Source organism: Chaetodon auriga, chromosome 18 (assembly GCF_051107435.1).
Source record: "Chaetodon auriga isolate fChaAug3 chromosome 18, fChaAug3.hap1, whole genome shotgun sequence".
Lineage (NCBI taxonomy): Eukaryota > Metazoa > Chordata > Actinopteri > Chaetodontiformes > Chaetodontidae > Chaetodon > Chaetodon auriga.
Genome location: NC_135091.1, coordinates 14,573,831 through 14,601,020, shown reverse-complemented (window position 1 = coordinate 14,601,020; position 27,190 = coordinate 14,573,831). Strand labels below are relative to the sequence as shown.

The following is a 27,190-nucleotide window of genomic DNA, read 5'->3' as shown; positions in this document are numbered from 1 at the left end:
AGGGCAACAGATAGCATGAAAGTTAAAAAAATCCGTCTTTGAGCTCATCTGAAGCTCAATAATTAGCATGTTATATCTTAAGCTTTGGATGCGCTGCTTGTCGTAGCCAGGCTAGCTCTTTCTCCGTTTCCAGACTTTATGCTAAGCTAAGTGGCTGCTGGCTGTACTTTCATATGTAACATATGTAACAGCAAATACGAGAGTGGTATCTTGTCATCTGACTCTCTGAAAGTGCATTTCCCAGAACGTTGAATTATTCCTGTAAGGTGACGTCGCACCTGATTGAAATCTCATCTGCCTGCATCTTCTAAAATCGTAGCTGCGCGTTGGGTTGCACTGAGTTCACAGCAGATTAACTTGTTTGTTTAGGGCAGCAGTCAACTCATCAGGGATCTATTGACCATGTGTTGTCTCTGCCGATGCTTCTGTTATGTCAGAGGATTTGGCCGTCTTTGCAGAGACATAAAGGACCATCCGAAGACTAAATCCTCCGCCGCAGAGACTCTCAGTTATTTTCCACTCTTCTTCTGTCTCTCTGATATAAGCCAGGGTCAGACACAGACAGTCCTCTCTTTAATTTCAGTTGTTCCGCCTGGCGTCTCCTCTCAGTGATGGGAGGATAAGTCAGGAGGGAACAAAACAATGTAAGGACAGCAGTTAAGAGTTAAGACCGTTGCCAACTCTCTATTAGACCTCGCCTACCAGCCTTTTTGCTGACGTGACAGCAAGCCTTTATGAGTAAATTAAATTTTGTGCATGTGGCTGAAAACCGCAGTCAGGAGTTAAAACATCCTCCTTCAAACCACTAACACACCACTTAGACTCTATGTTAATCGTAAGGCAAGATTTTCACATCCATCACACTTCATAATACATGCCGTTGTTGGCCAAACATAAAACTTGAGAGTTCCTGACCTCACATTAAACCTCCTGATTCCGCCCTCCCCGGCAAGATGTCCCGCTGCTGCGCTGCTTTTTCAGCATTAGCGCTCGGGGTTGAGGAAACTCTTAAATGCTTTATGCGATCATGTGGAGCAGCAGTAAAAGAAACCTCATCCTTGCACTCTGTTCACAGGCTCTCAGCTTGAATTAAACCATAAATTCAGACCTGTTTTATGGCGCCGGGACGCGGCTTGATTCCTTTTGGCCGTCCCGCCTGACCTCCGTGGACTGTCAGAGACGTTTAAGGCTTTATTAGTGGTTTGAAGAGAGAGCGACAAAGCCCCCACATCAAGGCAACATGTACAGTAGACACAGCAAATTGTTCTAAATATGCTAGTGTCTGCCTTCGAGGCGCTGGGATGTACAATTTTACATAGCAGTACATACACTGACTTCCACGCACCCATACACACGTGCTAAAACACAGTTGCAGCCACGTGAGACGTCTGATGGTGAGAGGATGAGACAGGACGTTGTGTTGTATTGTTGCAAAGACATTTGCATCCGTAATTAAAGAGCAGACTGTCTGAAGGCTTATGTTGCTGTTTTTTTTTATGTCCACGTCTCGCTGCTCATTCATCTTTTCTTCACAGCCATATTTTCTAGGCCAAGCGAATATTCCACTCCAGTTGTCATGCCAACAGATTAGCGTGCTCTTGCGTGGTCTCAGCAGTCGACACTAGAGTCTAGGAGTGTGTGTGCGCACGTGTTTGTGTGTGTGTGTGCGTGTGCGTCATCTCCGCAGGGTCTCCAGGCTCTGGCATTCATACAAATACACACAGTCTGAATACCCTCACGCACACACTCAGACACACACTCTTTGACTGCACTGCTTTTGAGTAACTCTTGTCGCAGACTTCACACCATCTAGAAGCGTACGGCACCAAAAATACACCACGAAAACTTTTTCAGCTCTTGAAGCCATAGAAAACGGGGCCAAATGCAAATATTTGTGCTGATTTGAAGTTGTTACTGAAATTTTGTATGATATTCAGAGATTTAAGTATTAGTTGCCCGACAGCAGTGAATTTACAAGCTTTGGCGGTGTGGAAAAAAAAAACACAAATCAGACAACATCGTTAAAAGGATTATGTGAATTTGCATTTAAACCGCTTCTTAAATGTGGATGCATCTAACAGGCTTTTAAATTAACCAGTCAGAAAGTCAGAATGAACAACATGAACTGAATCCAATCACGGCTTCCACAGTTTGCAGCCAAGCTAGACAATACAATATTTCCCATGTTCAAAATGTTAGTAAAACACGTTAATATGCTAAAATATCTTAATTAGCACCAATGAATCTCATGGAAATGTCATTTTGCAGGTATGCAGTATAGTGATTAAAATTCATCCTGTAGGGACCTTTAATACCTGAACCAATTTTTATGGTAATCCCTCCAATAGCTGTTAATATATTTCACTCTAAACCACAAATGTCACCCTCAGTCACCCTCATGGTGGCGCTAGAGGAAAAATCAGGGTCATTAGGTTTCATCTTCTGGAAACCATGAATTTGTACCAAATTGAATGACAATCCAGTTGTTGTTGAGAGATTTAGCTTGGACCAAAGTAATGGGCACATTGACAGCTACATGACTGTGGCATGGCTAAAACACTAATAAATGCCGTCTGTAAAACATGCCTTTAAAAACACTTGAATGCTCCTTTAAATTGCTTTTTCTCTATGTTGGTTTGAGGAAACCTTCCTGTAACTGTGTCAGTGATCGGTGCAGTTTGCTACTCTGGCTTTCACAATAGCCTGAAAAAATTGGGCCAGAGAGAGATGATTTAAAACTCTTAGTCCACAGAGATGAAGTTTAAAAACTGCTCTTCTATTTTGGGACTAATATGCGGTGTCATATTCAACAATAGTAACCATGACTGAGTCACGCTCCAGCTTTCCTATGAAGCACCGCTGAGCAGTCAGTGGAAGACTGATGGCCATCCTCTGTGTCAGACTGTCCTCAACTATAACATTTACACAGGGATATGAAATGTGTAACCTAATTCAGCAAAGGCCAGCTATTTTTAGATTTTTCCTTTGCAACTTGAGCAATTTGGTTTGTTTTATAACTGTTTGTATTAGAGCCAGCAGGCTGTTTGAAAGTCTGCTGTCAGCGCAGGCCCAGTTTTCTCTCTTCTGGGTCTTCTGTCTTTTTTTTTTTAACTCTCTCTGCTTCACGTTTTTCCACCTTCCCCCCTTCACAACCAAAACCTCAAATACGCAAGCAAGCTGCTTATGTAACTGGCCTGCAAACCAGCCTGACAGCTTACTTTCTTCCAGACCATTTTTCACAGATATATGCATAAACATGCTTCCACGCATAAACACGCTGTGATTTATACGATGGGACAGAAACAAGTGCACACACAATGCAGTCCTTAGTCATTTGCTCCTCTATGTGGGAGTATTAATGGGTGTATTCCTTGGAAAATAAGAAGTCAAACTAAAATCTTGCGTACAGATACATTGAAGATTGATAGTGTAGATGCTGTTAGTATTTTCATCTGTAAATATTAAATATACTGTGGGTAGGCAGGAACTTGCTGATGCCTTTTCTATAATTTGACATTTGTATTCAAAGACATAGGGGGGCAGTATTTTTAAAACTTCACTAAATCAGTTTTTTTTCATCAAGGCTAGCCTAAATACATATAACCTGTGACCACACCTACACACACTGATGTAACACGAGAGAGAGAGAGAGAGAGAGAGAGAGAGAGAGAGAGAGAGAGAGAGAGAGAGAGAGGTGGGGGAAGCAATAATATGCTAGGGAGGGGACTCGTGATGAGAAGACTGCTTCTTTTAATAAAAACTCTGCTTAATGTCACAATCATGTAAACACAAGCAAAATAGGCATCACAAATGTGTCTTTCAGTCTGAATCAGCTGCCTGGCCCAGCTTGTTCCTGCTCACTGCTGTGGGTGTGTGCTTTGTGCCACAGAGTTAGTTGCTGGACGAGGGTCTGTCATGAGGGGGAATGTACTGGAGTGCAGCCCATCACTGTCATCGCTAACTGTCTCCTACTACCTCATGTCCCATTCACATTGTCAGAGCGTCTGATTTATTGATTGCTCATCCAGAGTTTCAATACTTTACCTACTCTAGTTTTAAACAAATTAAACAACTTTATGAACACTTATGTGTAGTTGACTGAAACAGAAAAGCTTTGCTAAAAATGAGTAGTTTCCCACTCTAAAACCGTGCTTTTAGTGCTGCTGCCTGCTTCTACTCGAGTCCCCTCCACAGTCCTTGTTGTCGAACTCTTCAGGCACAGAGAATACATTTGCAAGCCAAAACTTTTTGATCATTTTGCAGAGTTACAGGAGAGCAAGCTGCCTGAACATTGTTGCAGAGCAAACATGGCTGACATCCAACACAGCGAGCTCTAGTTTCACAGAAGCAGCAGCAGACGGGACAAACTCTGCCTGTCAGCGGCTGTGCATCTTCTCTGAAGTAGCAGTTGACAGTCGTTTGTTTAGAGACTCAGATGAGAGCAGAAATTAATGTCATTTAACCAAAGTGGCTCCTCATTATGCCAACTGGCCCCTGTGGTTGGATTTCAGTGTTGGTTTAAGCACAGTTTATCCCATTTTCTATGAAAGCTGAGGTTTAGCTTGAGCTCAGTCTCGTTGCTAATGTAGCTTTGCTCCTGCACGCTCATAAATGTTTAAGCTGTCAGCTGTTCTTCTTTCTGCTTTATGCAGCTTTGATGTTTCATGCAGATGATGCTCACACGCACAGAAACACGCTCACACATCCTTACACAAAAAGTTTCATTGTGCGCCCTGTTTGGCCAGTTTGCACGCAGAGGATTCTCCATCGTTTTCCTCCCGTCTAGGAAAACAGAGGGCATTTAGTAGAGGCGTTAGAAAAAAGAGACAAACAATTTGTGGTGTCGATTGTTCTGCCAGCTAACTCTCGGGATTTTGGCCGATCCCCCTAAGCAGCTGGCTGCAGGACACAAAGACACTTCTTGTGATCGGCTCTTTTATTGCTACTGAGCCGCAAATCGAAAAACATCTTTAAAGTATAGACAAAGGAAGGCAAATCAGCAACCGTATCATGTTACTGTCATGTTATTCAGCTGTAGGCACTATTAACATCTCCTTAAAAGAATGTAACAGGAGAGATGTAAATGCACTCAGACTCTGCTGAGGCACCACGACAGCACAGAGTGATATTAGCCAAGAATGTTGGAGCTAAATCTTACAGTCTGCAGCTGCTCGTCTAGTCTCAAGGTCGCTGCTGCAGTGTGTAATGATTGCATTGAGGCTGAGAGAACTGGACTGTTGTTTTTGCACATGAAGCAACAAATCTCAGAGGAGAATCCAATATTTGGCTTACAAATGACGCATGTGTGCCCGCCGGCTTCCACACCTCGGATCTAACTCTCACCTTATGGATCACACACAGCCACACATATTTTCATTTCAGAATAGGAGCACCGACTTCTCCCTCTGTTTGACGGCGGGCAAATTATGTTTGATAGTCATCTTCACTGACAGTCAATTACGGTATTCATATATTTCACTGTACTCACCCAGAGTGATATAGTGTCATGCATCAAGTGTGGAGAGTGAGCGTTTAAAGGTATTGTGTTAAAGTGCATCTGATTTCTCCACTTTATTTCAAATCTAAAGCCGTGCATCCTCCTTTCTATCTGATTTTACTGTTTTGACAATACACGCTGGCTTTTCTTATGCTATAATCAGGTAAAAATGATATCTATTCATATTAAGCTGTCAGATAGCTATGTAGAGTAACAGGCTGCAGCTCTGTGTTACTTTGATTTTCATGTAATTTTCCACTGTTTCTGTCTCGTCGGTGGTGCGTCATCAGGTTTACTATGTATTAACCTCTCGTTCTGGCTTCAGCAGCATCACTGGATAAGCTAATCCATCAAATCAGTTTAGGGCATTTTGATCTCCTAATGACAGCCACTGCTGCCCACTGGCAGGTTTCCATTCAGGGACAATATTGTCAGGCAGTTTGTATGCTGGATTGTGTGTTTCTCTCTATAACCTGCAGACACAGACTTATGGAATTCTGTCTCGAAGTACGCTCTGCCATGGCACCAGTTTTGTTATGTTTGCCTCTTTTTATGGCCCTGCTGTTTAGTCTGTTTAGTCTCTGACTGAAGCTTTGTTTGGTCCTTAAATGCTGAACTTCATGAAACAGTGTGGCCATGAATGATGAGGTGCCTGGCTTGTTACAGTCGTCTATAACCTGTTGAGGATCACTTAAGCTGTGTGCTTTATAACAGAGCTCTCTGTCAACATTGGTAAAATATGAGACAATGAAGTAAGAATCAGAATTCCTTTCAGTGATCTCACAATTTGAGCTTGTATCTAAGAAATACACAAAGAAATTGATTGTTGAAAACAGCATCACAGATAAGGCTCTGTTAATTATATTTGTGTCTTTAGCTTTTAGTTTCATGGTGTTCAGATTGTCAGTTATAAAGATTGGCTTGTTTACAGCAGTGTTTTATTAGAAGAGTGATGTTTTAACAGATCGTCTTGGTGCAGCAACTCAGGGATCAATTTTAAAAATAATGTCAATTTGTAGGCGATTTTCACTTCCTTTCTCAAGCTACGTTCATGGCTCCTATTAGAGATGCAATCGAAAGCTGAGGGCAGCTGACGATGTGTTTCAAGGTGTCTTTTATTCCAACAAACTTTTTCATTGTCGCTATTGATGTCTGTTATGCCTCATGTAGGTTTTTTGCCAAGAGAGAAAAGCATTACAGCATCAGTCACATGCTGCTGGTTTCCGTGCATGCACCAAATGTGTTGCTTTTGTTGTGTGTGAAGGTCCAAATGAAATGCTCAACACCATGACCTTTGCACTCCACTCCAATTGTTGGCAAAAGGCTATGGTTTAGTTGCTGCAGTAACTGATTTAACATACTTTCACTCACAGGTTTGCATGTTCAGAAACCACCGACTGCAAGTAATGCAGCATATGAGGAATCTGACCATGTTGCATTGTGGGAAATCACTTTAATTTCCATTTTGTAATCATTTCCTCCATGCTAGCATCCATAGGTTAACTTTTTCAAGCTAAATCATTTTGATTCGCTTGAGTTTTAGTCCCCACCTATGCTTACCTGTGCAGCCTTCTGTCACACAAAGTGAAGTGAAAATGAACAATATTAATCTGGGCTGTGAGCGTATGCACCAATTTGCATGCAGCGATGTGTGCGTCTACGTGTCTATTTCAGGGCAGAGTCTTCTTTGTTGTTAGCACACTGCTGCCTTGAGCGTGGAGGCCCCAGAAAGTGGAGCAGCACAATAGCTTTGATGTTGTGATGTCTTCAGGGTGGTGTAGCTGCAGCCTGCCTGCTGTGTGGACTGAGACATATACAAGGTCCTCTGACAGCACAGATTAGTGTAAGAGACAGACTAAGACAGACACGTGCAAACACTCACACTGTGACAGGGGTGTGTTCATACAGAGAGCAGCGCAACCGTTCATGAGAGATAATGTGACGGTAATGCACTTAATGTTAAAGACGCACTAAGCAAACGCTCATGACTGACTCACAGCTTCCGATATCTAATTCCTCACTAACTGACTTGCCTGCTGGCTGGTGCTTATTCATAAAAACACACAGTAAAAATGAATGAAATCTGCTCAGAAAGTCAAACAGTGAGTATTTTATTCGCCTCAGACGGGAAACCATTCACACAACAGCAGTAAATTATGTGAAATTGTGAGAATTTCCACCAATGCTCTATTGCAAATTGCCATTACCAAGCAGTTACGGTGCTAAATTTAAATTCCACCTCCCTCTTTGGCAATTCATCAGGAGAAGAGAGGATCAAAGTGCTAATTATGTTTCATGCTTCAGGGTTTTTTATGTGTATATTCCAACCGTCATTCTCTCCTCTCCGCGTGTGCGTGTGCTCTCTTCTACCTGCGTTTCCTCTGTGAGTCAAAAGCGTATCGCTCTCCTCTGACAGCTCATGGCTGTGCTGTTCATCTCGGATCAGAGGAGTGATGCTAGCAGAGTAATTTTAGTGCAAGCAAACAGGAAGTTTGGCACCAGAAATAGAGAAGGGAACTCAACAATCTGACAATTTGACACTGCTGGTTAGAGCGAACCAACACCGTGACTGGTGCAGGTGTCAGCACACTGTTATAGCCTCATCAGTGATGAAGGAACTGCAAAATAGCAGTGAAATCCTTGCATCTGCACTGTATACTGTAGACTTTAGGGGAACATGAAAAATTACTTTTTATTTTGTGTGTGCGAGATGACGCTGGAAGGAATTTTTGGGTGAAACAGGCATCTCATTGACCCTGCAATGACCTGAGACACACAGGAGAAACTTTGGTTGATGTTTGTGTACAGCACTTGTGTGTTTGTTTGTCTGTGTGTGTGCAGAAGTTTGAGAGATAAAAAAAAATTAAAAAGGGGAGCATTTGAGCAATAATTATTCTTTTCAACCCTGTAAACATGCAGAAGTGTGGATGAATAATTCATGTGTTTATCATTACAGACCCTCATTAATCTGACCTTCAACAGACACGCGGACCTATTAACTTAAGAAGATGGATGCTGAGAAGTCAATGCAAAACATATTAATAATGATAGTATAATGTCATTTTGTGTTAAAGTCATTTAAGATACAAATCAGACTGTGCAAAGCACTCTGGGATGCTTGTTTAAAGGGTTGACTCATTTGGGACTGAAAATCCTCTTTTCAGTTCAGAGGGAATCCATCACAGTCAGCAGTTGCAGAGCTGAAGCAGCTTGCATTTCTCCTGCATGCAGAGTTTGTGTTGCATTCAGTTGCCTGCGGTGAAGTCATCTCTGCCTGCACTGTCAAGGTTATGTTGTGTTCAAAGTCACTGAGAGATGAGATGATACATTATAGCTGGATTTAAATGGAACAGTTTCATTTGCTATGAATATGACAGCCTGGCCAAAAATGTGCATCATAACGCAAAACAGCTTTTTAAAAGTATGGATGGGGTTTTAATGGCGTGTGAGCACGTTTTACACGATTCCCCTGCATCAATCATTCCGCTCTTTGATTGGACCGTTTCGATGAGGGTGACTCGATGGGATGGAAGATGATTCCTGAGCAGCTCCCTGAGATTTCTCTGTCCCTGTCAACTTGAATTTACTGGAGAGCAGACTGGCCATGAACAGACCAAAGAGGATGGCATTTAGAGTGTGTGTGTGTGTGTGTGTGTGTGTGTGTGTGTTCATGTGTGTGCTGTCAAGGTAAATTCAGATGCACCTGATTTATTCATGTCCTGCAGAGCAATTGTTAATTTTTCAGCGGGTGTGGTGTGGAGTAGTCTATACTACGTTCCTGGATATGCGTGCATGTGCATGTATGAATGTATGAATGTGTGTGTGTGTGTGTGTGTGTGTGTGTGTGTGTGTGTGTGTGTCTGTGTGTTTGTGTGTGTGCGTCCCATAACTGTCAGTCAGAAAAACTAGTTTTCTTGTTGCCTCAGCTCCTTCACAGCCTCTCTCTCTCTCTCTCTCCCTCCACCATTCCATCCCTTTCTCCCTCTCTCCTCCGTTTTTCCTGCTCGAGTCTTTTTTAGCACCAGGGCGTCATTTATTCATGCTCCTGGGCCTTCGATGCCATTTTCAGCTGGTTGCCAAGAAATCCTTTTTAAAAATTAAAAGTCGACAAGTTAAAGAAAATAAATTAAACACATGGCTGCCCTGCTGGTGCTCGGGCTGATTTCAAGTGTGTACACATCAGAACCGCTAATGCAGAATAATGTGTGTGTGGAGACCTGGGAGAAAGTTATTTATACCTCCAGCTTAAAATGCATGCAGCAGGGTATTATATGGAGCTTTTTTTTCTTTTCATGTGTTATTTGAATGGTTTCTGGTCCCATAATTTTCAGCTGCTTCCTACTGCTTTCTTCTCAGCGAGCTTTGAAGTGAAAGACCAGGAAAGCTGGTGTTATTTCCTTTATCCTGGTGTTAGCCTGGTGCTTTCTTTTCATGAATACTTATCTTCAGGAAGAATAGATATGCTGCTATCCGATGCTGTGTGTGCTCAAGTCGTAGACACAGTAGCTCGCAGTGAGCATTCCTTATCCTGTAGGTTGTGGTGTGCTACCTTGGCACAGTTAAGTCATTTATATTCCAGCATATCAGTGCATTAAAATCTCGCCCCCTCTTAAAATAATAGCTCCACATTTCGCGATATTGGCTTATTTGCTCTCTTGCTGCAAGTTAGAATATCAACAGCACTCTCATTCTTGTATATTAAGTACGGAGCAAAAGAGCTTCGGGGCCATTAGCAGGAAACAGTTGCTTGGCTCTGTTCAAAGTGGAAAAAAAAAAAAAAAAAACACCTCTAAATCTCACCATCTGTATTTTGATGGAGCCAGGCTAGCTGTTTCCACCTGATTTCAGTCTATATGCTAAGCTAAGCTAATCGTGCTCAGGCTGCAGCTCTGTATTTAGCGAACAGACGTGAAAGCGGTATCAATCTTCTCATCTCTTGGCAAGAAGGCAAATAAGCTTATTTCCTAACATGTCCTGTCATAATATGCCTCAAATATCATCTTTGAAAGATGGACTTCTGTCTCTCACTGTACTTGCTGTACTATGAACGATGCTTCATCCACAGAAGAATTCACAAGCCAAGACTTTTCCCTCTTTCCCTTTTTCTCTCCTTCCCTTCTCTGACGCAGCTCTTTCCCTCAGCCTCAGGGGTCAATCCACTAATTTTAGCTTGGCAAAGAGGCAAAGACACAGATGGGACTCTTCTTGTTAATCTCATTTGCAAGTGAAAATAGTTTCTCTGTTCTTCCTCTGTGTTTTCCTCCTCATATGCTTTCACCTTGATCTTCTCTTTTCCCCTTCACTCTGTCATAATTCAGCATGTGCCTTTAGTCTGGCATGCATTGTAAAACAAAAAAAACACATAGAAAAGTCACTCTGTGTGTGTGTGTGTGTGTGTGTGTGTGTGTGTGTGTGTGTGTGTGTGTGTGTTACAGTGAGAGAGAGAGAGCCTCAGTGAGCTGATAAACGCAGTCAGAAGGGAGAGCAGGCAGACCCAACACTGGAGGCCACACACACACACACACACACACACACACACACACTACGATTGCCTCTCATTAAGGACATCAACAGATGCTGGACAAGCGCTTGATTACATTTGGATTAGACTATTAGTGTAACGCAGGATTAGAAGACTGAGTTGTTGCCTTGTTCGCTGTAATTATCTCACTTACATCCTCAGACAAACAGTGACAGCAGCACTGACAGCAGTCACTACTGTGAGAGGAACATTTGACCCTAAAAACACTTTAAAAAAATCATACTGGTGATCAACCTTACATCTCTGTCCTGTTGACTGATGCACGTTCTATTTCATGTACAGAAGTGACCAAACTCAAACAAAAAGCAGAGCGTATCTGCACTCTGGATTACAGCTCCTGAGCTGCTTTTAATCATCTTGTGACCCATCAGATGTATCATGCGACCCCTTGCAGGGGGCCTGACCCCCAGGTTGGGAACCACTGGTGTTGCTGTATGCATGGCAGTGCCTGGATTATCTTGTTTTTTTTTTCCTTTACTGAATCTGAACCTGACCCAAACACAGGAAATGCACACAAACAGCCTTCTGCATCTCACACTAAGTGACCTCATATTTCAGTGCAGCTGTACTGTAAGAGGTCAGAGTCATAGCATTTTTCGGCTCTCTCATTTGTCTACAAATATTCTTATTAGTGCAGCCATAAGTGACAGAGGCTCTCTCCACCTCCATGTACAGCACACAGCTGTAGAGCATGGAGCTGTATGCACACCCCTCTCTGAGGCTTACTGGGATCAAGTCTAGGAATTAGGATAGGATGGATGTGGCAGGAAGAAAAATGCTCATGTGAAAAAGTCAGTAACTCGTGGAATGCACAAACATTTATAGTTGGTTATATCTAAAAGCAAGTCTGAATATCCAAGGGTGGATTTTTCCTGAAATCAACTGTTTCCTGAGTGAACATTGATTTGTGTTAAACTCATGAATTCTACACAGTCGCACTAAGTTAACGCTCTTTCTCTTCCACTCCCAGTGAGCAGAGTATCTGCCAGGCGAGGGCCTCCGTCATGGTCTACGATGACACCAGTAAGAAGTGGGTGCCCATCAAGCCTGGGCAGCAGGGATTCAGCCGCATCAACATCTACCACAACACTGCCAACAACACCTTCAGAGTGGTGGGAGTCAAACTGCAGGACCAGCAGGTAACGGACAGAAGATGACGGCACGCTGCTGTGACACTTGTGTGGAGCCATTTAGCCACTAGAGAGAGAGAGATTTCATCCTGGTGTGGGAGGATTGCAACATAGAACATTCGGACCGTTGTGGATTGAGATTTCCTTTGAAGTAACATGCAAGACAAAATAGTTGTTGTCACTTAAGGAGAGTTTAATAGGGGGAAATAGTGGTAATTTTATTTAAAGCAGACACTGGTGCTTGTGAGAAGTGGAGCATTACTTCCTTCTCTGATGAGACCGAGGCCTCTTCCCCTCTGTCAGTGTCAACATCCTACTGTATTAATACTCAGCTCTCTCACATGTGTGTTGATGTGTGTGTTGAGAAGTCACACATAATACCGGGTTCATCGCACGCAACAAAAATTATAAATCAACTGTCATCTAATTTTCTCTACAACTTCTCTGCAAAGTCCACCAATCATTTAACCAGCTGTGTTATACTGTATATATCAAAATTCTAGCTCATGATGCCACATTATAGCTTATAGCTCAATCCACAAACACACTGTGTGACTGGTGACAAATCCAGAAGCTTTTACAAGCTGTGCTGCTCGTGAACATCGGCTCTAAAAGTGTTTTCTGTCTTTACAGTGGAACAAATGACAAAACACAAATCATTAAATCCTCTCAGACACAGAGCCCATCAATCCTCTGGTGTCCAAAGTTCTTTTTCTGCCAGCCACACAGCAGAGTTATGAGAAGAGCGATCATGTTGTATTTATCCGCCAGCCTGCCGTCTGTACTTACAGTGTACATCATCCCTCAGATAAAGAAGAAGAATGGCTGTTTAAGGTAATTGCTTCTTTGGGAAACTACAGCTCTGTCTCTCCTCCTCCTCCTCTCTGACAGGTGGTTATCAACTACTCCATAGTGAAGGGCCTCAAGTACAACCAGGCCACCCCGACCTTCCACCAGTGGCGGGACGCCAGGCAGGTCTATGGCCTCAACTTTGCCAGCAAGGAGGAGGCCACCACCTTCTCCAACGCCATGCTTTTTGCCCTCAATGTCCTCAGCGCTCAGGATGGAGGTGTGTCTCCCTTCTGTGTATCGCATGAGCATTTACATTAGACTCTGAAGATGCTGCAAACCCTCAAAGGTGTTTTCACTTGTTTTCACTAAGTTGGGTGAAACTATGCTGGAATCACATCAAACCACACAAACCAATAAGAATGATAAATGAGCCACTTTTACCAGACAAACAGATGCAACACAGCTAATCAGAAGGACCAGAGAGGTGACAGTCAGGCACGGTCTTCATGTGTCTCTCACAAGGAGACTAATCAGACCAAATAGGTGAAAACACCTGTGTGGGTGCAGCGCCTTTAAAGTCTTCTAGTGTGTTCTACTAAGCAGCAAGTCTTCAATATTAGAGCTCGAGCAGCTTCACGTTGTCATCTCGTCCTCCATATTGGGCACTTTTGGAAAAGTCATGAGACAGCATCCTCAGCGCATAGTAACTGAATACAAATGCTGGCCTACAACATCACAGCGAGCCTTTGAAGTGTGACGCTTGATGTCAAAGTGCAATTATAATGGATTAAGATGCACTGGAAACCATCACATCTAAGAATACATATAGTCTGTAATCTGCTTTTGACCTTTAGCAGCCACGTCTATTGAAAGACTTCTTGCAAGACAGGCGTCCTCTTCAGTTGTTTGTGTGCATGAGTGTGCGTATACACTTTTGTAAGAAAGATAAAGACAGACAAATATAAATTCAGAGACAGAGACAGAGTGAGCATCACTTGTCAGTCATTACTGGAGCAGCAGCAGCAGCAGCAGCAGCAGTGTGTCTCCCCCTGCAGTCCCCTCCAGCCTCTTAATTAGAATGAGTCACTGAGAAGATCTCCCCCGGGTCCCGTGCTAGAGAGCAGATCTTTTCATCTGCCTAATAACACGGGAACAGAGAACAAAGAGGCTCGAGTGACAGCAGCCAAACACAAGTGCACAAATACACAAGAGAGGGGGACACTCGCTCGACAGATAGACTGACTGATAGCCTTAAAGCTGCCAGCTCGCTACAACACAGCCGTGACTAGCTGCATAAAGAGATGCAATCTGTGCACAGACGCTATCAAACACACACACACTGCAAGAAACACAGGAATGGCAGCATTCATGTGTGTGTGTGTGAGAGAGAGAGAGAGAGAGAGAGAGGCGATTAATTCCTGTATTTTGGTGCATGTTTCTTCTCTCCCATGTGGCAAAGGATCTGATTTCAACACATCTGTGAGCTCAAAGTGATTTTACAAGACACGTTCACACCTTCAAAGGTCAGCATGTGCACGTCTCCCTCCGCTCTAAACATGTATCTGCCCCCTCTAGTGGTAAGAGGGACAAAATCTCCTCTTTTGTCCTCAGTATTGTTCTCACATTGGAGTAAAGTAAATACTGTTTGGGGCCACCAGTGTTTCTCATGCTCATTTTCATAGCAGGTTGGTCAGAGAGACACTTCTTGTCACCTGTGAGTCTGACAAAGCCCACCTGGATGATCCATTTCAAATTCTAATGAGCTGATCAATGTTTGATGATCAACAGATGAAGAAAGCTTTAGAAATTGTGGTTTGGTGATCGTTTGAGTCATTAATTGAGTAAAAAAGTGCATCATAAAGGTAAAGAATGACTTTCTGTTTTCTATTTCACATCAATCAATTTTAATGTTAGCAGATTTTTTGGCTGTTAATGAGGTTTAGTCATTTATAAGATACAGGGTTGTGTTTTAGAAATTTAGGATGGGTATATACTTTCATATTATTATTATTATTATTATTATTGTTGTAGTTGTTGTTGTTGTTGTTGTTGTTGTTGTTGTTACTATCCCATGTCGTCTTTCAGACTAGTGTAAAAAAAAAAAATCAGCTTAATTTTTAGCCCATATTTGATAGATAATGCATGATTTACATATTTAAACTAAATTTTACAAAGCTTGTAATGCAAAAATGATCATCTATTAATATTCTGAAGGTTTTTTACTGAGGGGTTGTTCATACTGTATCATTCATAGCTTCATTTAAAGACCATTTTATTCCTAAAAACAAGGTGAAATGGATCTTTTATGGCTGCTGGCATAAGTTATATTGTCTATTAGTTAGCATTTGTACCCTTTTCAGCTGTAGTGTCTCCCCTTAAACTGCATCTTGAGCAGCAGTTACGTGCTGGATGCAGTGCTTGACCTCTGGCCTCCAGGTGAAACACAACACATCCATTTTCTTGACATTTTAATATGATAGCTGGTTGTGTGTTTGAGGCTCGTCCTGAAGCAGAGATGCATTTGGATCAGCTGGCTGTAATATTCGTGGCTGCGAGTGGCATCGGGCTGTGCAGCCTCCAGACAAACCCGACCTTTTGAAACATTAACCGGAGATGCTCGCTGCGCTGCTGCTGCCTGCAGGTGTGGGTTACGAGAAGATGACAGATGATACTGTGGAGGAGGGGAGGAGGGGAGGAGGGGGAAAGGCAGGCAGGTGAGGAGAGAGGGCTAGAGAGGGAGGTGATGGAGGGGAAGGAAGAGGAGCTGAAGGCAAGAGATGGTGAGCGGGGAGTGGGTCTGTCAGTGCCTCTGTGTCTGCTACAGCCGGTTCCTCTTCTTCAGCATGTCATGTAGGTAGTAAAGCTCTGTGTGTGTCTATCTGTGTCTGAACCTCTGCATGACATAGTTAAAGTTTGTGTGTGTATTGAAAGGTTGTGATGTGCATTCCTACAAGTGTGTGTTGCCATCAGCTGCTGTTATAATTTCATAGCGGAGGCCAAAGTCACTCTCCATATGACAAATAATGTAAATCAACCTCTCCTTTTCTGGCCTGTATAGATGCTACAGTGTTCTACCTGAAGGGTACTGCTAGCATTTAGGTACTATTACCTGATAAAAGTGAATGTTTGAAAACCAACAAGAGTAAGAGTGAGAGCCCATGTTAAAGTTATTGAGATACTAGAGTAGAAAGATCATTGCTGTCATGATCTTTATGGCTTTCAAAAAGCTGAGAGGACAGGGTTCATGTAATATTTTAAATGACAAAAATGAGAACAATTGAAAGAAAAGTAATTTATCAAACAGAAATGCCATTCTAGTGGAAAATCTCACTTACTCCATATACTTAAAATTGACATAAAATGTGTCTTTTTCTGGTTTATATGGTTGCAAATGAGATATTTTTGCTTTTGTACTGTTCAGACAGAACAGCTGAGACAGCTAAAGATGTCACCTCGGCCTATGAGTACTTGTTACTTTTCACTGCTTGGTTTTTACTGTTTACAGACTGAATTCGTAACACCTGTCCATTTTAATGGATAGTGTTGGATAGTGATAGTGGTGTAAAAATGACAATTTGTGGAGCTATGTGGCATCACAGTAAGGCTGCCAGGCAACCAGTGGTGACTCCCAACACGTCCCATTACTGATCATTAAAATGATAAAGTTTAGGAAATTGTATGCCGCCTCAGCCCAAGTCTCCACTGCACACTCCACAGAAACAGTGTGTGTGTGTGTGTGTGTGTGTGTGTGTGTGTGTGTGTGTGTGTAAGGTATCTGATGGTAGGCATGAGTCAGGTCTTTTGTAGTCCAGAGTTATTTTTGGGTTTCTGTTACTTGATCAATGGCGGCCATTATCACCATCGGCTCGCCGGGGAGTGACTTCCATTAGAGATGTGAGCAGCGGAGGGAATCGTCAGTGAGCGCTGACCCTGAAAACAACCTGACGGTGTGGAGCTGTAAACCTAGGGACACTTTCATTAGACAGAAGGAGACACGGTCTGTGATATCGACCCAAACAAAGAGAGTTTTCTCCGTTTATAAAGGCCTGCTGCCAAAACACAAATGTGAGCGTAAATCCTGAATCTTCCCTCTGAAGCTGGAGGAACAGTGAAGATTAATATTGTCCCAGAGGAGAGCAGTGATGAGAAAAGTTTCAATGAACACTGATGATTCACTCTGATTTGATTGTAATCCCTGAGTTGACGTCCTCCTGTGTTCGTCTTATCATGTCTTAAATTAATTACATTCCCTATCTGGCTCTCCATCTGCAGATCTCACTTTCGTGTTAAAGGGATTACATCGCAAGTGCCTTGTAGCTCAAGTCACATCATAAGCAAGAGGGGGAGATACTGCAGAGAGTCACAGATCTTTGATATAGATCCACCTCTCCTGTGACGTCTTTACATCAATGAACTGACTGCTCGTCTTTTAACACAAAACCGTCCTTTTTTCTGCCCATCTTGATGAAACGAGGAGGGATGATCCATCTTTGATCCTTTATAGCATTCTCAGAAAATGTCACAGATTCGTCCAAAGGGTGAAAAAACGCAGAAAATTTGAAGTCAGGTCTCTCTTGTCTGTGCACTTTGAACCCAAAGGCACATGTGTGAAGCTGCAGTATGTTGTCAATAACTCTACAACCGCAGACGACAGAATTTCCTCTGTTTCCAATTTGGGGCCATCTGCTTGTGGAGAGCAGCTCAAACACACTCCAGACGTCGCTAAACCGCTCTGTTTTCCGTGTTCCAGAACACTTAACCCACCGGCAAGTTGCATTTAATCAGAATAATACTCCTGGCTCTTTGGCTGACGTTTGTCTGTGCTCATTTTGTCATTTGGGTGAATTTAAAAAGTAAAGAGAAGGCTACCCAGAAGTCTGTGCGTTTGCATATGTGTGTGTGTGAGATGGGTATATTCTCTGTATATGCTCCTAATAGAGCATTGTGGGTAACAGGTGAAAACATACACATAACATAAACTTTAGTTTATGTTACTATACCTAGAGTGACGCATTAATACACTTTTCATTGCACATTACTCATTGGAGAACAAAGAGGACATAATGATCAACTGCTGTTAAATTTGCTGGTCAAGTCTCTCGACTGGTGCTTATTTCAGTTAACATTACACTGGTCATAATGGATTATTATGGTGAACTTCACTTCATCTGTGTCTCTTTGTCTCTCTCTGCATTCATTTGCATCTTTTAGGTCCAGCCGTCCAGCGCCAGGTCCAGAATGGACCAACCTCAGATGAGATTGAAGCTCAGAGAGCAAGGTAAAATTTCTTAGGACTAAACAGTGAAATGGTTAAACAACTCAAAACTGGCTTCAAATATTAAGTACCTGTCTGTAACATTAAACCCATATTAACTCATCTTTGGACACAAAAAGTTGCTAATTTATGTAACTGACAGATCCAGAACAACATCAGCATTCATTTTATGATTTGTCTGCTTGGCAAATACAGATCCAATACTCACTGTCCTTCAGCTCCTCACCAACTCTGGAGGGAAAAATCTGGCTCTTTAGCAGCTAAATGATCTCTGTCTTCAGCTGTTCTGTCTGCTGTTTGGTGCTGTGTACTTATATGCTGAAAGCAGCGACCTGCCATTGAAAATGACTCTATGAAGACAGTAAGAGTGAACCAAACAGGTTAAGTTGCAGCCTGTAAAACCAAACCAGTGAGCTAAAAGAAGCTAAAACGCTCTGCAGAGCTGACGGGAACTGCAGTCAAGTGGTGGTTCTGTTAATACAGAGTCATTTGATTCATTGTTAATATAAGAATATTGATTATAGCACCTTTAAGTATTGACAGAATAAGCAACATTCAACAAAGTTGAGAGAAAATGTGTTATTATCTTTCTTATTTATTAAAATTTTAACGCACAGACACAGTGTGGGTTGGATTTGATGAGATCTGATTGGCAGTGGCCTGGTAGCATAATCAAGCCACCCCATGAAAATGTTGCTAAACTCCCCGTTTCCAACATCTATTTTAAACCAGTGAGAAGAGCACAGACAACAACAGAAATACAAAAAGTCTCCCGTGAAATAACCAAAATGGTTCAAAGTGTGGCAGAAAGTTGTGTTTTCATGTAAGATCCCATTGCTCATAAAAGAGAAGCTGGCTGAGACGCTGACGCTCTTTAAATAAGAGGGGGGTCCTGGAGACCAGCAATGCAACAGAGGCACAGGAACACACTCGCAGTGATACTCCAAAGACCAGATTTTTAAAAACACATAAAAGATTGACGGCTATATTTAGATCATCCCATTAGCGACGTGACATGCCGGCTTCCAAAACGTTTTCCGGTGAGGCTTCTTGTATTTTAGCACAGGTGGGATGGCTTTTAAGGGAAATTTACTTAATTATCCCCAAACCAGTGGATGAACTTGAAGTGAACTCAGTCCAAACGAGTGTAGTGGTGGGGATTATGGTCGTGAGTGCGTTCCCATGTGTCACACAGACAGAATATGAACTCTCATGGCTGAGATAACCAGACAGCTGCCCTCACTCACTTTTATTCCTATTCTCTTTTATCCGTCTCCTCCTCTTAATACCCTCTGCCCCCTCACAGGACTAACTCCCATAGCTAACAGTCAGACAAAGACAGCGAGCTTTACAGAAGGCAGCAACACAAGATGTTCATTTTTCCGAATCATAGAGGCAGTTTAGTATTTGAAATGATGCTCGAGGCAGTTTCCATGGCTTGCTGAACGGCCTGCATTGCTTCCACTGTGGCTACTATTCCTCTCTCCCCTACAGAGACACACTCAGGCACAACTAGGTCTTTGTTGCTGTTTTTAAACCTACTCCAGCTTAGCCTATTGGTTCATCCAAATGCCAAATGCCAGGGCTTAAGAGAACAAATATGATGGGAGTTACGGCTCTCTCTGATCCCACGTCTGCTAAACTGTACCTCTGGCACAAAGGATTAGGTCTGTGATTGTGACGGGAGATTGTGTGCTTATGCGTGTGGATTTCGGGTTTGTGTGTGTGTGTGTGTGTGTGTGTGTGTGTGTGTGTCAGCAGACACAAATTAATTTGACTGAGCTCTCTCCAGTGGTAGCAGGGCAGTATTGCTCAGCATCTCAGCTCCTGCTGCGTGCGCTGCTGTCACATCGAGGAGGCTGCTGGCTCAGCACTTCTCTCCAGCACACAGCTGGAAAATTCCACTTCCTCTCCACGAGCCGCCTCCTTTCTCTCTCTCTCTCCTGAGTCGTGACATACATATGCTTCCCACATCAAAGGCAGAGACGTGAGGAGAGATGAGGAGGGGTTTGATGGGAGTTGGGAGGGGCGTGGTTGCAGGGTGGAGAGTAGAGATGGACGGACATGAAGGAGAGAGTGATGTGGGTTTGGACAGACGAGGAGTGGTGTAATGCTGCAGGGGAAATTGTGCAGCAGCGCCAAAAAGTTCTTTGAAATATGTAAAGGAGTAGACGTCTTCAAGTCAGGTGAAGTCTACAAGCTGCACAAATCAAAGCTGCCTTCAGCATGAGAACAGAGAAAATCATCCCATCTGTCACGACTTACATGCACAAAGTGACAGAGTCATGGAAACTAAAGTTGCTGTTAAAAAGCAGCAAGTTTGGCAGAAAATTTTGCAACTCCAAGACGGAGACATTTCAGTGAATTAGCTTATTTCCTTATGTCATTATTAGGGAGTCGAACCCATGACCTGCTTGCCAGGACATAGCTGAGTGTTCCGCCTTTAAGCCTTTGGGTTGAAGTCCAAACCTGAGCTGAAAGGAGAATGAACACTGAACTTACATTTGTCAGGTGGACACAAGCATGAGTCTAAACAAATAACATAGTATTCATATCCACCTTATAAGGTGATAATATGTCAGTGTTGTGTGCTGTTTGGGCCCAATCGATGTCACTTCTCCCATTGCAGCCTCTGTCTCTGCTGCTGTGAGATGGTTGGCTGCTCTTTTCCTGTAGGATAATGAAGTGACAGAATCACAAATAAGACATGACATTTATTTATTAAGTGACCAGACGTGTTTCCTTCCTGTCCCTGTAGGCAGATGATGGAGCAGCAGCAGCAGATGCAGGCGCACATGGAGCGGGAGCGACGGTCGTCCAACTCAGGTACTCACACTCAAGTTTATATAGAAGAATGTTTTGTATTGTTTACAATAAAATGTGTTTTCATCATCTCTCAAAGTTATAATGTCATCTCCATCTTCGCATCACACAGGTTCTCCTTTTCAAGGCCACCCTGCTGTGCTCTCCGTGGCACCCCCAGTAGTACCTCCCCCCATGAACATGGGTGGTCCTCCTCCCCCTCCACCACCGCCGGGACCTCCACCACCTTCAGCAGGGGCGCCCCAGCCTCCTCTCCCACCTCCACTTCCCATGTGTGGAGGGATTCACGGAGATGAGCCCCCCGCCCAGACGGGTCTCGCCGCTATGATCGCTGGAGCCAAACTGCGCCGCGTTCAAAGAGTGAGACACCAATTTATCTCTGCAGCTTTGATGAATCGAGGCAGGCAGGATAGAAGTGGATTATCTCCACCGAACACCTGACTGACATACTTGATAAGTTTACTGTTTGTACTGTCAGAGAGCAACAAGTAACTCTGGACTTCACTCCTCTCCTCTCCTCAGCCTGAGGACAGCTCTTCAAGCGCCAAAAACGATGCCAACCGAACAAGTGGAGGAAGCGGAGGACTGATGGAGGAGATGAACGCTCTGTTGGCGCGAAGGTCAGAGCTCAGAACGCCACAAAACCATTTTGCATCGATATCCTGCAGCCACCATTAAAGCTTTTAATCAATGTGTGGCTCAGCATTCATTAGTGATTATTATTATTATGACACTAGTTGAAACTGTTGACCTTCGTGGATGTGGATGAAATGCCCTGTTCTTACTTGAGGCTTCTTCTTCCCCCTCAGAAGGAAAGCAGCCTCAGAGAAGCCCGAGGACAGCCAAAATGTAAGTGAATGAAAGAGTGTCATGAAGCTGGTGATTTATTATAATAATTAGGATGATGATTGAGCCATGGATGATGATGATAATGTTGGTGGTAATTAGAGGAGCATAATAATAATCAACATTATTTGGATGCATCATCATTTTTATTATTTGTCAAGTGATGAAAACAAAGAGGCAAACTGATAAAAACACAGTAATACTGTGATGATTAGTGCAATAAGGAAGAATTAGAATGACAAAGGAGTCGGATGAAGGGGTTTAGTGCAGGTGGGATGAATAAAGGCGTAATATCACGCCTCAAATAGAAGTGCTCATAATGAGGATGATGATGAGGATGCTTGTTAGAGTTATCCTTTTGTCTTCCTTTAGGATGACCCAAATTCTCCGTCACCCAGCACCCGGAGTGGACAGAATGCCACAGGTGGGGAAAACTGAGCACAGTCCACTATGTTACAACCTCATGTACTCCTGTGTGAAGGCCTGACTGAGTCAGAGATTAAGGGCAATAGAAAACATACAGAGTAGAACACATCATTGCTCAAAAAGATGCCAAATTCATCAGACAGGAGTGTAACAGATGCAGTGGTATAAAGAAAGAAAGTGTACTGGATTTCAGTACAGTTTTGAAGTTGCTTAACGAAACGTCAGATGGAAATATTGTACTTTTTAATTCATGACAAAGACAGCCTTAGTTACTATTTTACAGATTAGAATTTAATATACGAAAACAGCTATGCATATGTGCATCTGGATTGCCAAACTCACGGTTTAAGATACAGTAATACATCACTCACAGGGGATTTTCCTGCATTATGAGAACTTTTACTTTTGATTCTCTCAGTTCCTGTTTCTCATAATACTGTACTTATGGTCTTTTATGTACATCAGATTTTGAATGCACGACTTTACTTGTAAACACTGAAATATTGCTTCTTTCACTTAAGTACGTATAGGATCTGAGTACTTCTCCCACCACTGCGCAGGTGTAATGTAAATGTTTAAGTAGCTGATGATGATTGTAGACAGAGAGCATCCGTCTGTCAGTCTGTCCTTCTGTCTGTGCCTTTGTGGTTATCGCTCAGAATCTGCCTCAGTTGATGTTAATAAACCCCTGCTGGTTTCTCTGCCTGACGCCCGTTCCTGTTGTTTAGATGGTGCAAAGAAGCCGTGGGACCGAGCTAACTCTGCAGACAGGTCAATGGTTTCAAGGTGAGAGCCGGCGGTGTCACAGCTCATTGGATATGTGTCTGTGAAGCCAAACAACAGGAGTGAATCTAACAGAGATTGTGTTGTCATGCAGGGTACGGCCCGCAGGGGGTGGCAGCGACACAGACTCGTTAGACCTTGACAGAATGAAACAGGTAAAGAAAACACACTGAACACTAACCACCAGCCACAATTTTGTTACTTATGTTTTGGCAAAATAGAAATCATGTATTTCCCAAAAGTTTATTTGCTTGCTGTGTTCAAGAATTTCTACAGCAAATAAAGAAACATGTGATGTGCTATGAAGACTAATGTTATCCATTTGTTTGTGCATCGTTAGGAAATCTTGGAAGAGGTGTTTCGTGAATTGCACAAAGTGAAGGATGAAATCATTGATGGTATGTTTAATTTCCTCATGAAACACTAAAGAGGGGTAATCAATCAACATTTCGGAGCACTGTCTCTTGCCTAATTCACGCTGATGAATTTTTAATTGGAAATCTAACCAGTGGGATGATGGGAGTTAGGTGGTTATGTCGAGCTGTGACCACTAGGTCGTGCTAGAGTCCCAGAAACCTGAACATGGAAATTTGATACATCAAAGCTTATAGTACAGAGACAAGCACCATTTTAAAACACAAACAGATAATCTATAATGATCACAGATGAGAACAAAATGAATACCTTGGTTCGAATTACATTATTACTCTGTATTATGACATGATTAATTAAAGTGTGTGACATAACTCAAGTTATAGGGATGTGTAGCGCAAATGTGTCCAAATATGATAAAATGACTTGTGAATGAATTGAAGATTATATTAGATACGTTAGAAATTGTTCATGTAAGCTTGAAAACTCCTGAATAATATCATCTTCAGTCCCCTCATGTTTACATTATCTTACACATATTACATTATAGAGGCAGTTACACATTGATTCTACATACATTTCTGCAATCTGTAATAAAAATTCTAATACATTGCAGAAAGGTTGAATAAATATGACTTTACAGAAAGTGTAATGACAAATCATTCATTAGACATATTTTATCCATTATCATGACAAAATATAATCCAAAATATGTTATACATATACATACATTTATACAGTATCATAATGAAACTTATGATAAATTACAAAATAATACAGAAAATTGCATGATTACATTGTAGATACTATAATGCACATACTATATTATAATAAAAATAATAATACATTACAATATAATTCTGATAATTGACTAAATATTAGTCATATTGTCAGTCAGTAGTTAAAATAAATAAACAGAAATAAACAATATCGCTAATAGGGTCATTTGCAGTCAGTGAAGTCAATGAAAGCATTATTTTCTCTTTTTTCCTTTGTTTTTCATGATACGTCTGTCCTTGAAAACCCACCACTTTCTTTAACGGAGCACCCCATGAAGATAACCCTGATGACATCACTATGATATAATCAGGGTTAATTTTTCACACTTTGGAAAGCTCCAACTGTTTTCACAGGATATGTAGTATTGCTCATGGTGATTAAACTGACCTTCATGCCCCTTTAACTTCTCACTTCTCACCACAGACAGGGTTTGATGTCATGAGGATATATTATCAGTCTAACTTCTTGTATTTGTTCCTTTGATTTCTCTCTTCTGCCTGCAGCCATTAGACATGAACTCAGTCGAATTAGCACGACATAATCTTTCAGAGCCACTCCCCGACATGAGCCACCTTTTCGTGGTGGTTCCTTTTCCCCTGCAGCAGCTGCTGTGGCCCTGAAGAGGAGGAGGAGGAAGAGGAAGAGAAGTCAGGAACGGAGGCCCAAACTGTGACATCTAACTCATCGTGTCCAGCTGTGGTGTTGAAGCAACGCAGCAACGTTGCTGTAACACCTCAGACATGTCTGTGTAACGTTTGGTTTGTTTGTTTGGAGAGATGGACGTGACCGGGGCTCGCTCTCGCACTGATTACTCTGATTTCTTAACATTTTCTGTCTGTTTGTTAGCCCAGTTCGCCCCTCTGTCCTCCGCCTAAAGGAAAATTAATAAAATTCTAATGATTTTATTTGTTTTGCTTTTTTTTTTCTCCACACATTTTTTATATTATTATTACTATCATTTTCATAATTATTATTACTATCATTTTTATGATTGTCAACGTAATGTTAATATGAGTAGTAGTAGTGTAGTGAGTGCAATGGTAATAATGAGGAAATGATAATGAGAATATGATAGTAATGATAATGTTGATCATTATTATTGCACATCATTTTATGTCAGCCTTTTACATTTTATATTGAATGTTTTCATTTGTTTTTGTTTTAGATACAATTGCAAGCACATCCAAAAAAATTGTTTCTCGTCATCTAACAACGAACATTTTTTAAAGGTTTTTTATCCTTTTCGCCAACACAGATATGTGTGGAACCATGGCAGAAAAAAGCAGGCTCTGACCTGAAACTGAGGGTGGAATAAACTTCTTTGGATATTGCGATCTTATAAACAAAACAAAACAAAACAAAAAAAATTAAATAATACACAAGAGTATTTGTGATCATGTTGTTAATAAAATGTTTATTGGCTGCAAGGATATGGTGAAGTATCGTTCATTTTATTCTCTCCTTTTATGACAAAGTGCTTCCTGGTTTGACAACAATAACAGCAAAAGAAACGCACTAAGTTTAAAATGAATTCAAATAAAACTGTGAACAATGTCTTGGATAAATGAGGCTGTCTCTTTCCTTTTGTGCTTGTTTGGGTGCTTCTTTGATGCCTGCCTGGTGGTTTTGTCAGACTTCAATTTTTCTTTTCATTTTCTTTCTTTTTTTTTCCCAACACAGAAATATGTGCTTATTGAATAGGCTCCATGAATGTCAGCTGGTGCAGTACAGAGAAGTGTGAAACATCTGAGCTGCTTCTGTGCAACCTTATTGTGTTATGAAAGTGTTGCACACAATGTAGGATGCTGTTAAAGTGTCCTGCAAAAATATTTGCTAAATAGATCCTAAAAATAAGCCCAAATGATCAATTAATGTAGCACGGTCTTTGTGCACTACTGGGTACTCATAAAAGTGTTTTATTATCTGCTGATGTAAAATTTATTGTGAATTAATGATAACTCCACCTCATAGATTCAGTATGGGCTTGTGATGTGTTCCCTATTTGCTGCGGGCTCTTGTGCTATTTACATAAAATTGAAGTAAAACAACATACTTTTTCAGCTCTAGCATATCAGATACATAAATACTGTAATGCGACCAACTACTGGATGCAATTGGCTGAGACTTGAAGGCAGGAAGATGAACATTAGCTCTCATTAGCTCTTTTTTTTTTTTTACGGAAACTGGTTTCAAAAAATCACTTGCTAGATAACGGTACCCACATTTTGCATGCACGTACAATATTTGGCAGGTTGAATTAAACGCTGCAGGCTGCATTGTCAGTGAGAGCATGCATCAGTCCACATAAAAAGGGTTGCTGTTGACAAGTATTGATTAGAATGTCATCAAATGCAAAGCCTGCAGAGGCATCATCACTGACTGAGGCGTGGACACTGATGCAACATGATGGGAAGCTGGAACCCGTGGAGAGCAGTACAGCAGCAGCTTCCTCCTTTAATTGGCCGCTCATATATGTCTACAGCCAGTGTGGCTTTATTTAGACTTAGGTTTGATCATCATTGTGTAGCTCTAATAATAGACTTCAACTGATGCAGCAAGGGCAAAGTTGATTTATGTCAGTGCTCTATACTAGAGGTCACAAATAAAGCTGAAAATCTTAATTAACTGTTTTCTTTGTGCAAAAAAATCTGCATGTTTCTAGTTGTGTTGGACTATTAAAACAGTTCAGATAAAGCCAGTTAAGACTATCTAATAAAAATAATCAATCAATTAAAGTCAATTCAATTTTTGCTGGATAGGCAAAGCTTACTTTCCCTCCTCATCCCATTCACGTTCAATTCTGTACTTCAGGAGTTGCTGGTCAGGATAAGCCGCTTTTATGGGCTACATAATTTTGGCATCAGGTCACTTGTGATGGATATTTGCTATTTTAGACATTTTGTAGACAAAATGATCCTTTGATT

General features: G+C 41.8%; 1 protein-coding gene across 3 annotated transcripts in view; it reads left to right on the top strand.

Moving 5' to 3' along the window:
* evlb (Enah/Vasp-like b) overlaps nucleotides 1-25,831 on the top strand; it is a 41,695-nt gene extending 15,864 nt beyond the window's left edge. For 2 of the 3 annotated variants that reach the window (XM_076755723.1, XM_076755721.1), the window contains exons 2-13: nucleotides 12,010-12,178; nucleotides 13,061-13,238; nucleotides 18,173-18,239; nucleotides 20,995-21,062; nucleotides 21,172-21,419; nucleotides 21,582-21,679; nucleotides 21,869-21,908; nucleotides 22,278-22,329; nucleotides 23,060-23,117; nucleotides 23,209-23,269; nucleotides 23,455-23,512; nucleotides 24,770-25,831. In XM_076755723.1, coding sequence (XP_076611838.1) covers nucleotides 12,010-12,178; nucleotides 13,061-13,238; nucleotides 18,173-18,239; nucleotides 20,995-21,062; nucleotides 21,172-21,419; nucleotides 21,582-21,679; nucleotides 21,869-21,908; nucleotides 22,278-22,329; nucleotides 23,060-23,117; nucleotides 23,209-23,269; nucleotides 23,455-23,512; nucleotides 24,770-24,807 — 1,135 coding nt within the window. In that variant the 3' untranslated portion in view covers nucleotides 24,808-25,831. The remainder of the gene's footprint in view (nucleotides 1-12,009; nucleotides 12,179-13,060; nucleotides 13,239-18,172; nucleotides 18,240-20,994; nucleotides 21,063-21,171; nucleotides 21,420-21,581; nucleotides 21,680-21,868; nucleotides 21,909-22,277; nucleotides 22,330-23,059; nucleotides 23,118-23,208; nucleotides 23,270-23,454; nucleotides 23,513-24,769) is intronic. The other variant, XM_076755722.1, reaches the window with a different exon arrangement.
* Nucleotides 25,832-27,190: the final 1,359 nt, after the last annotated feature.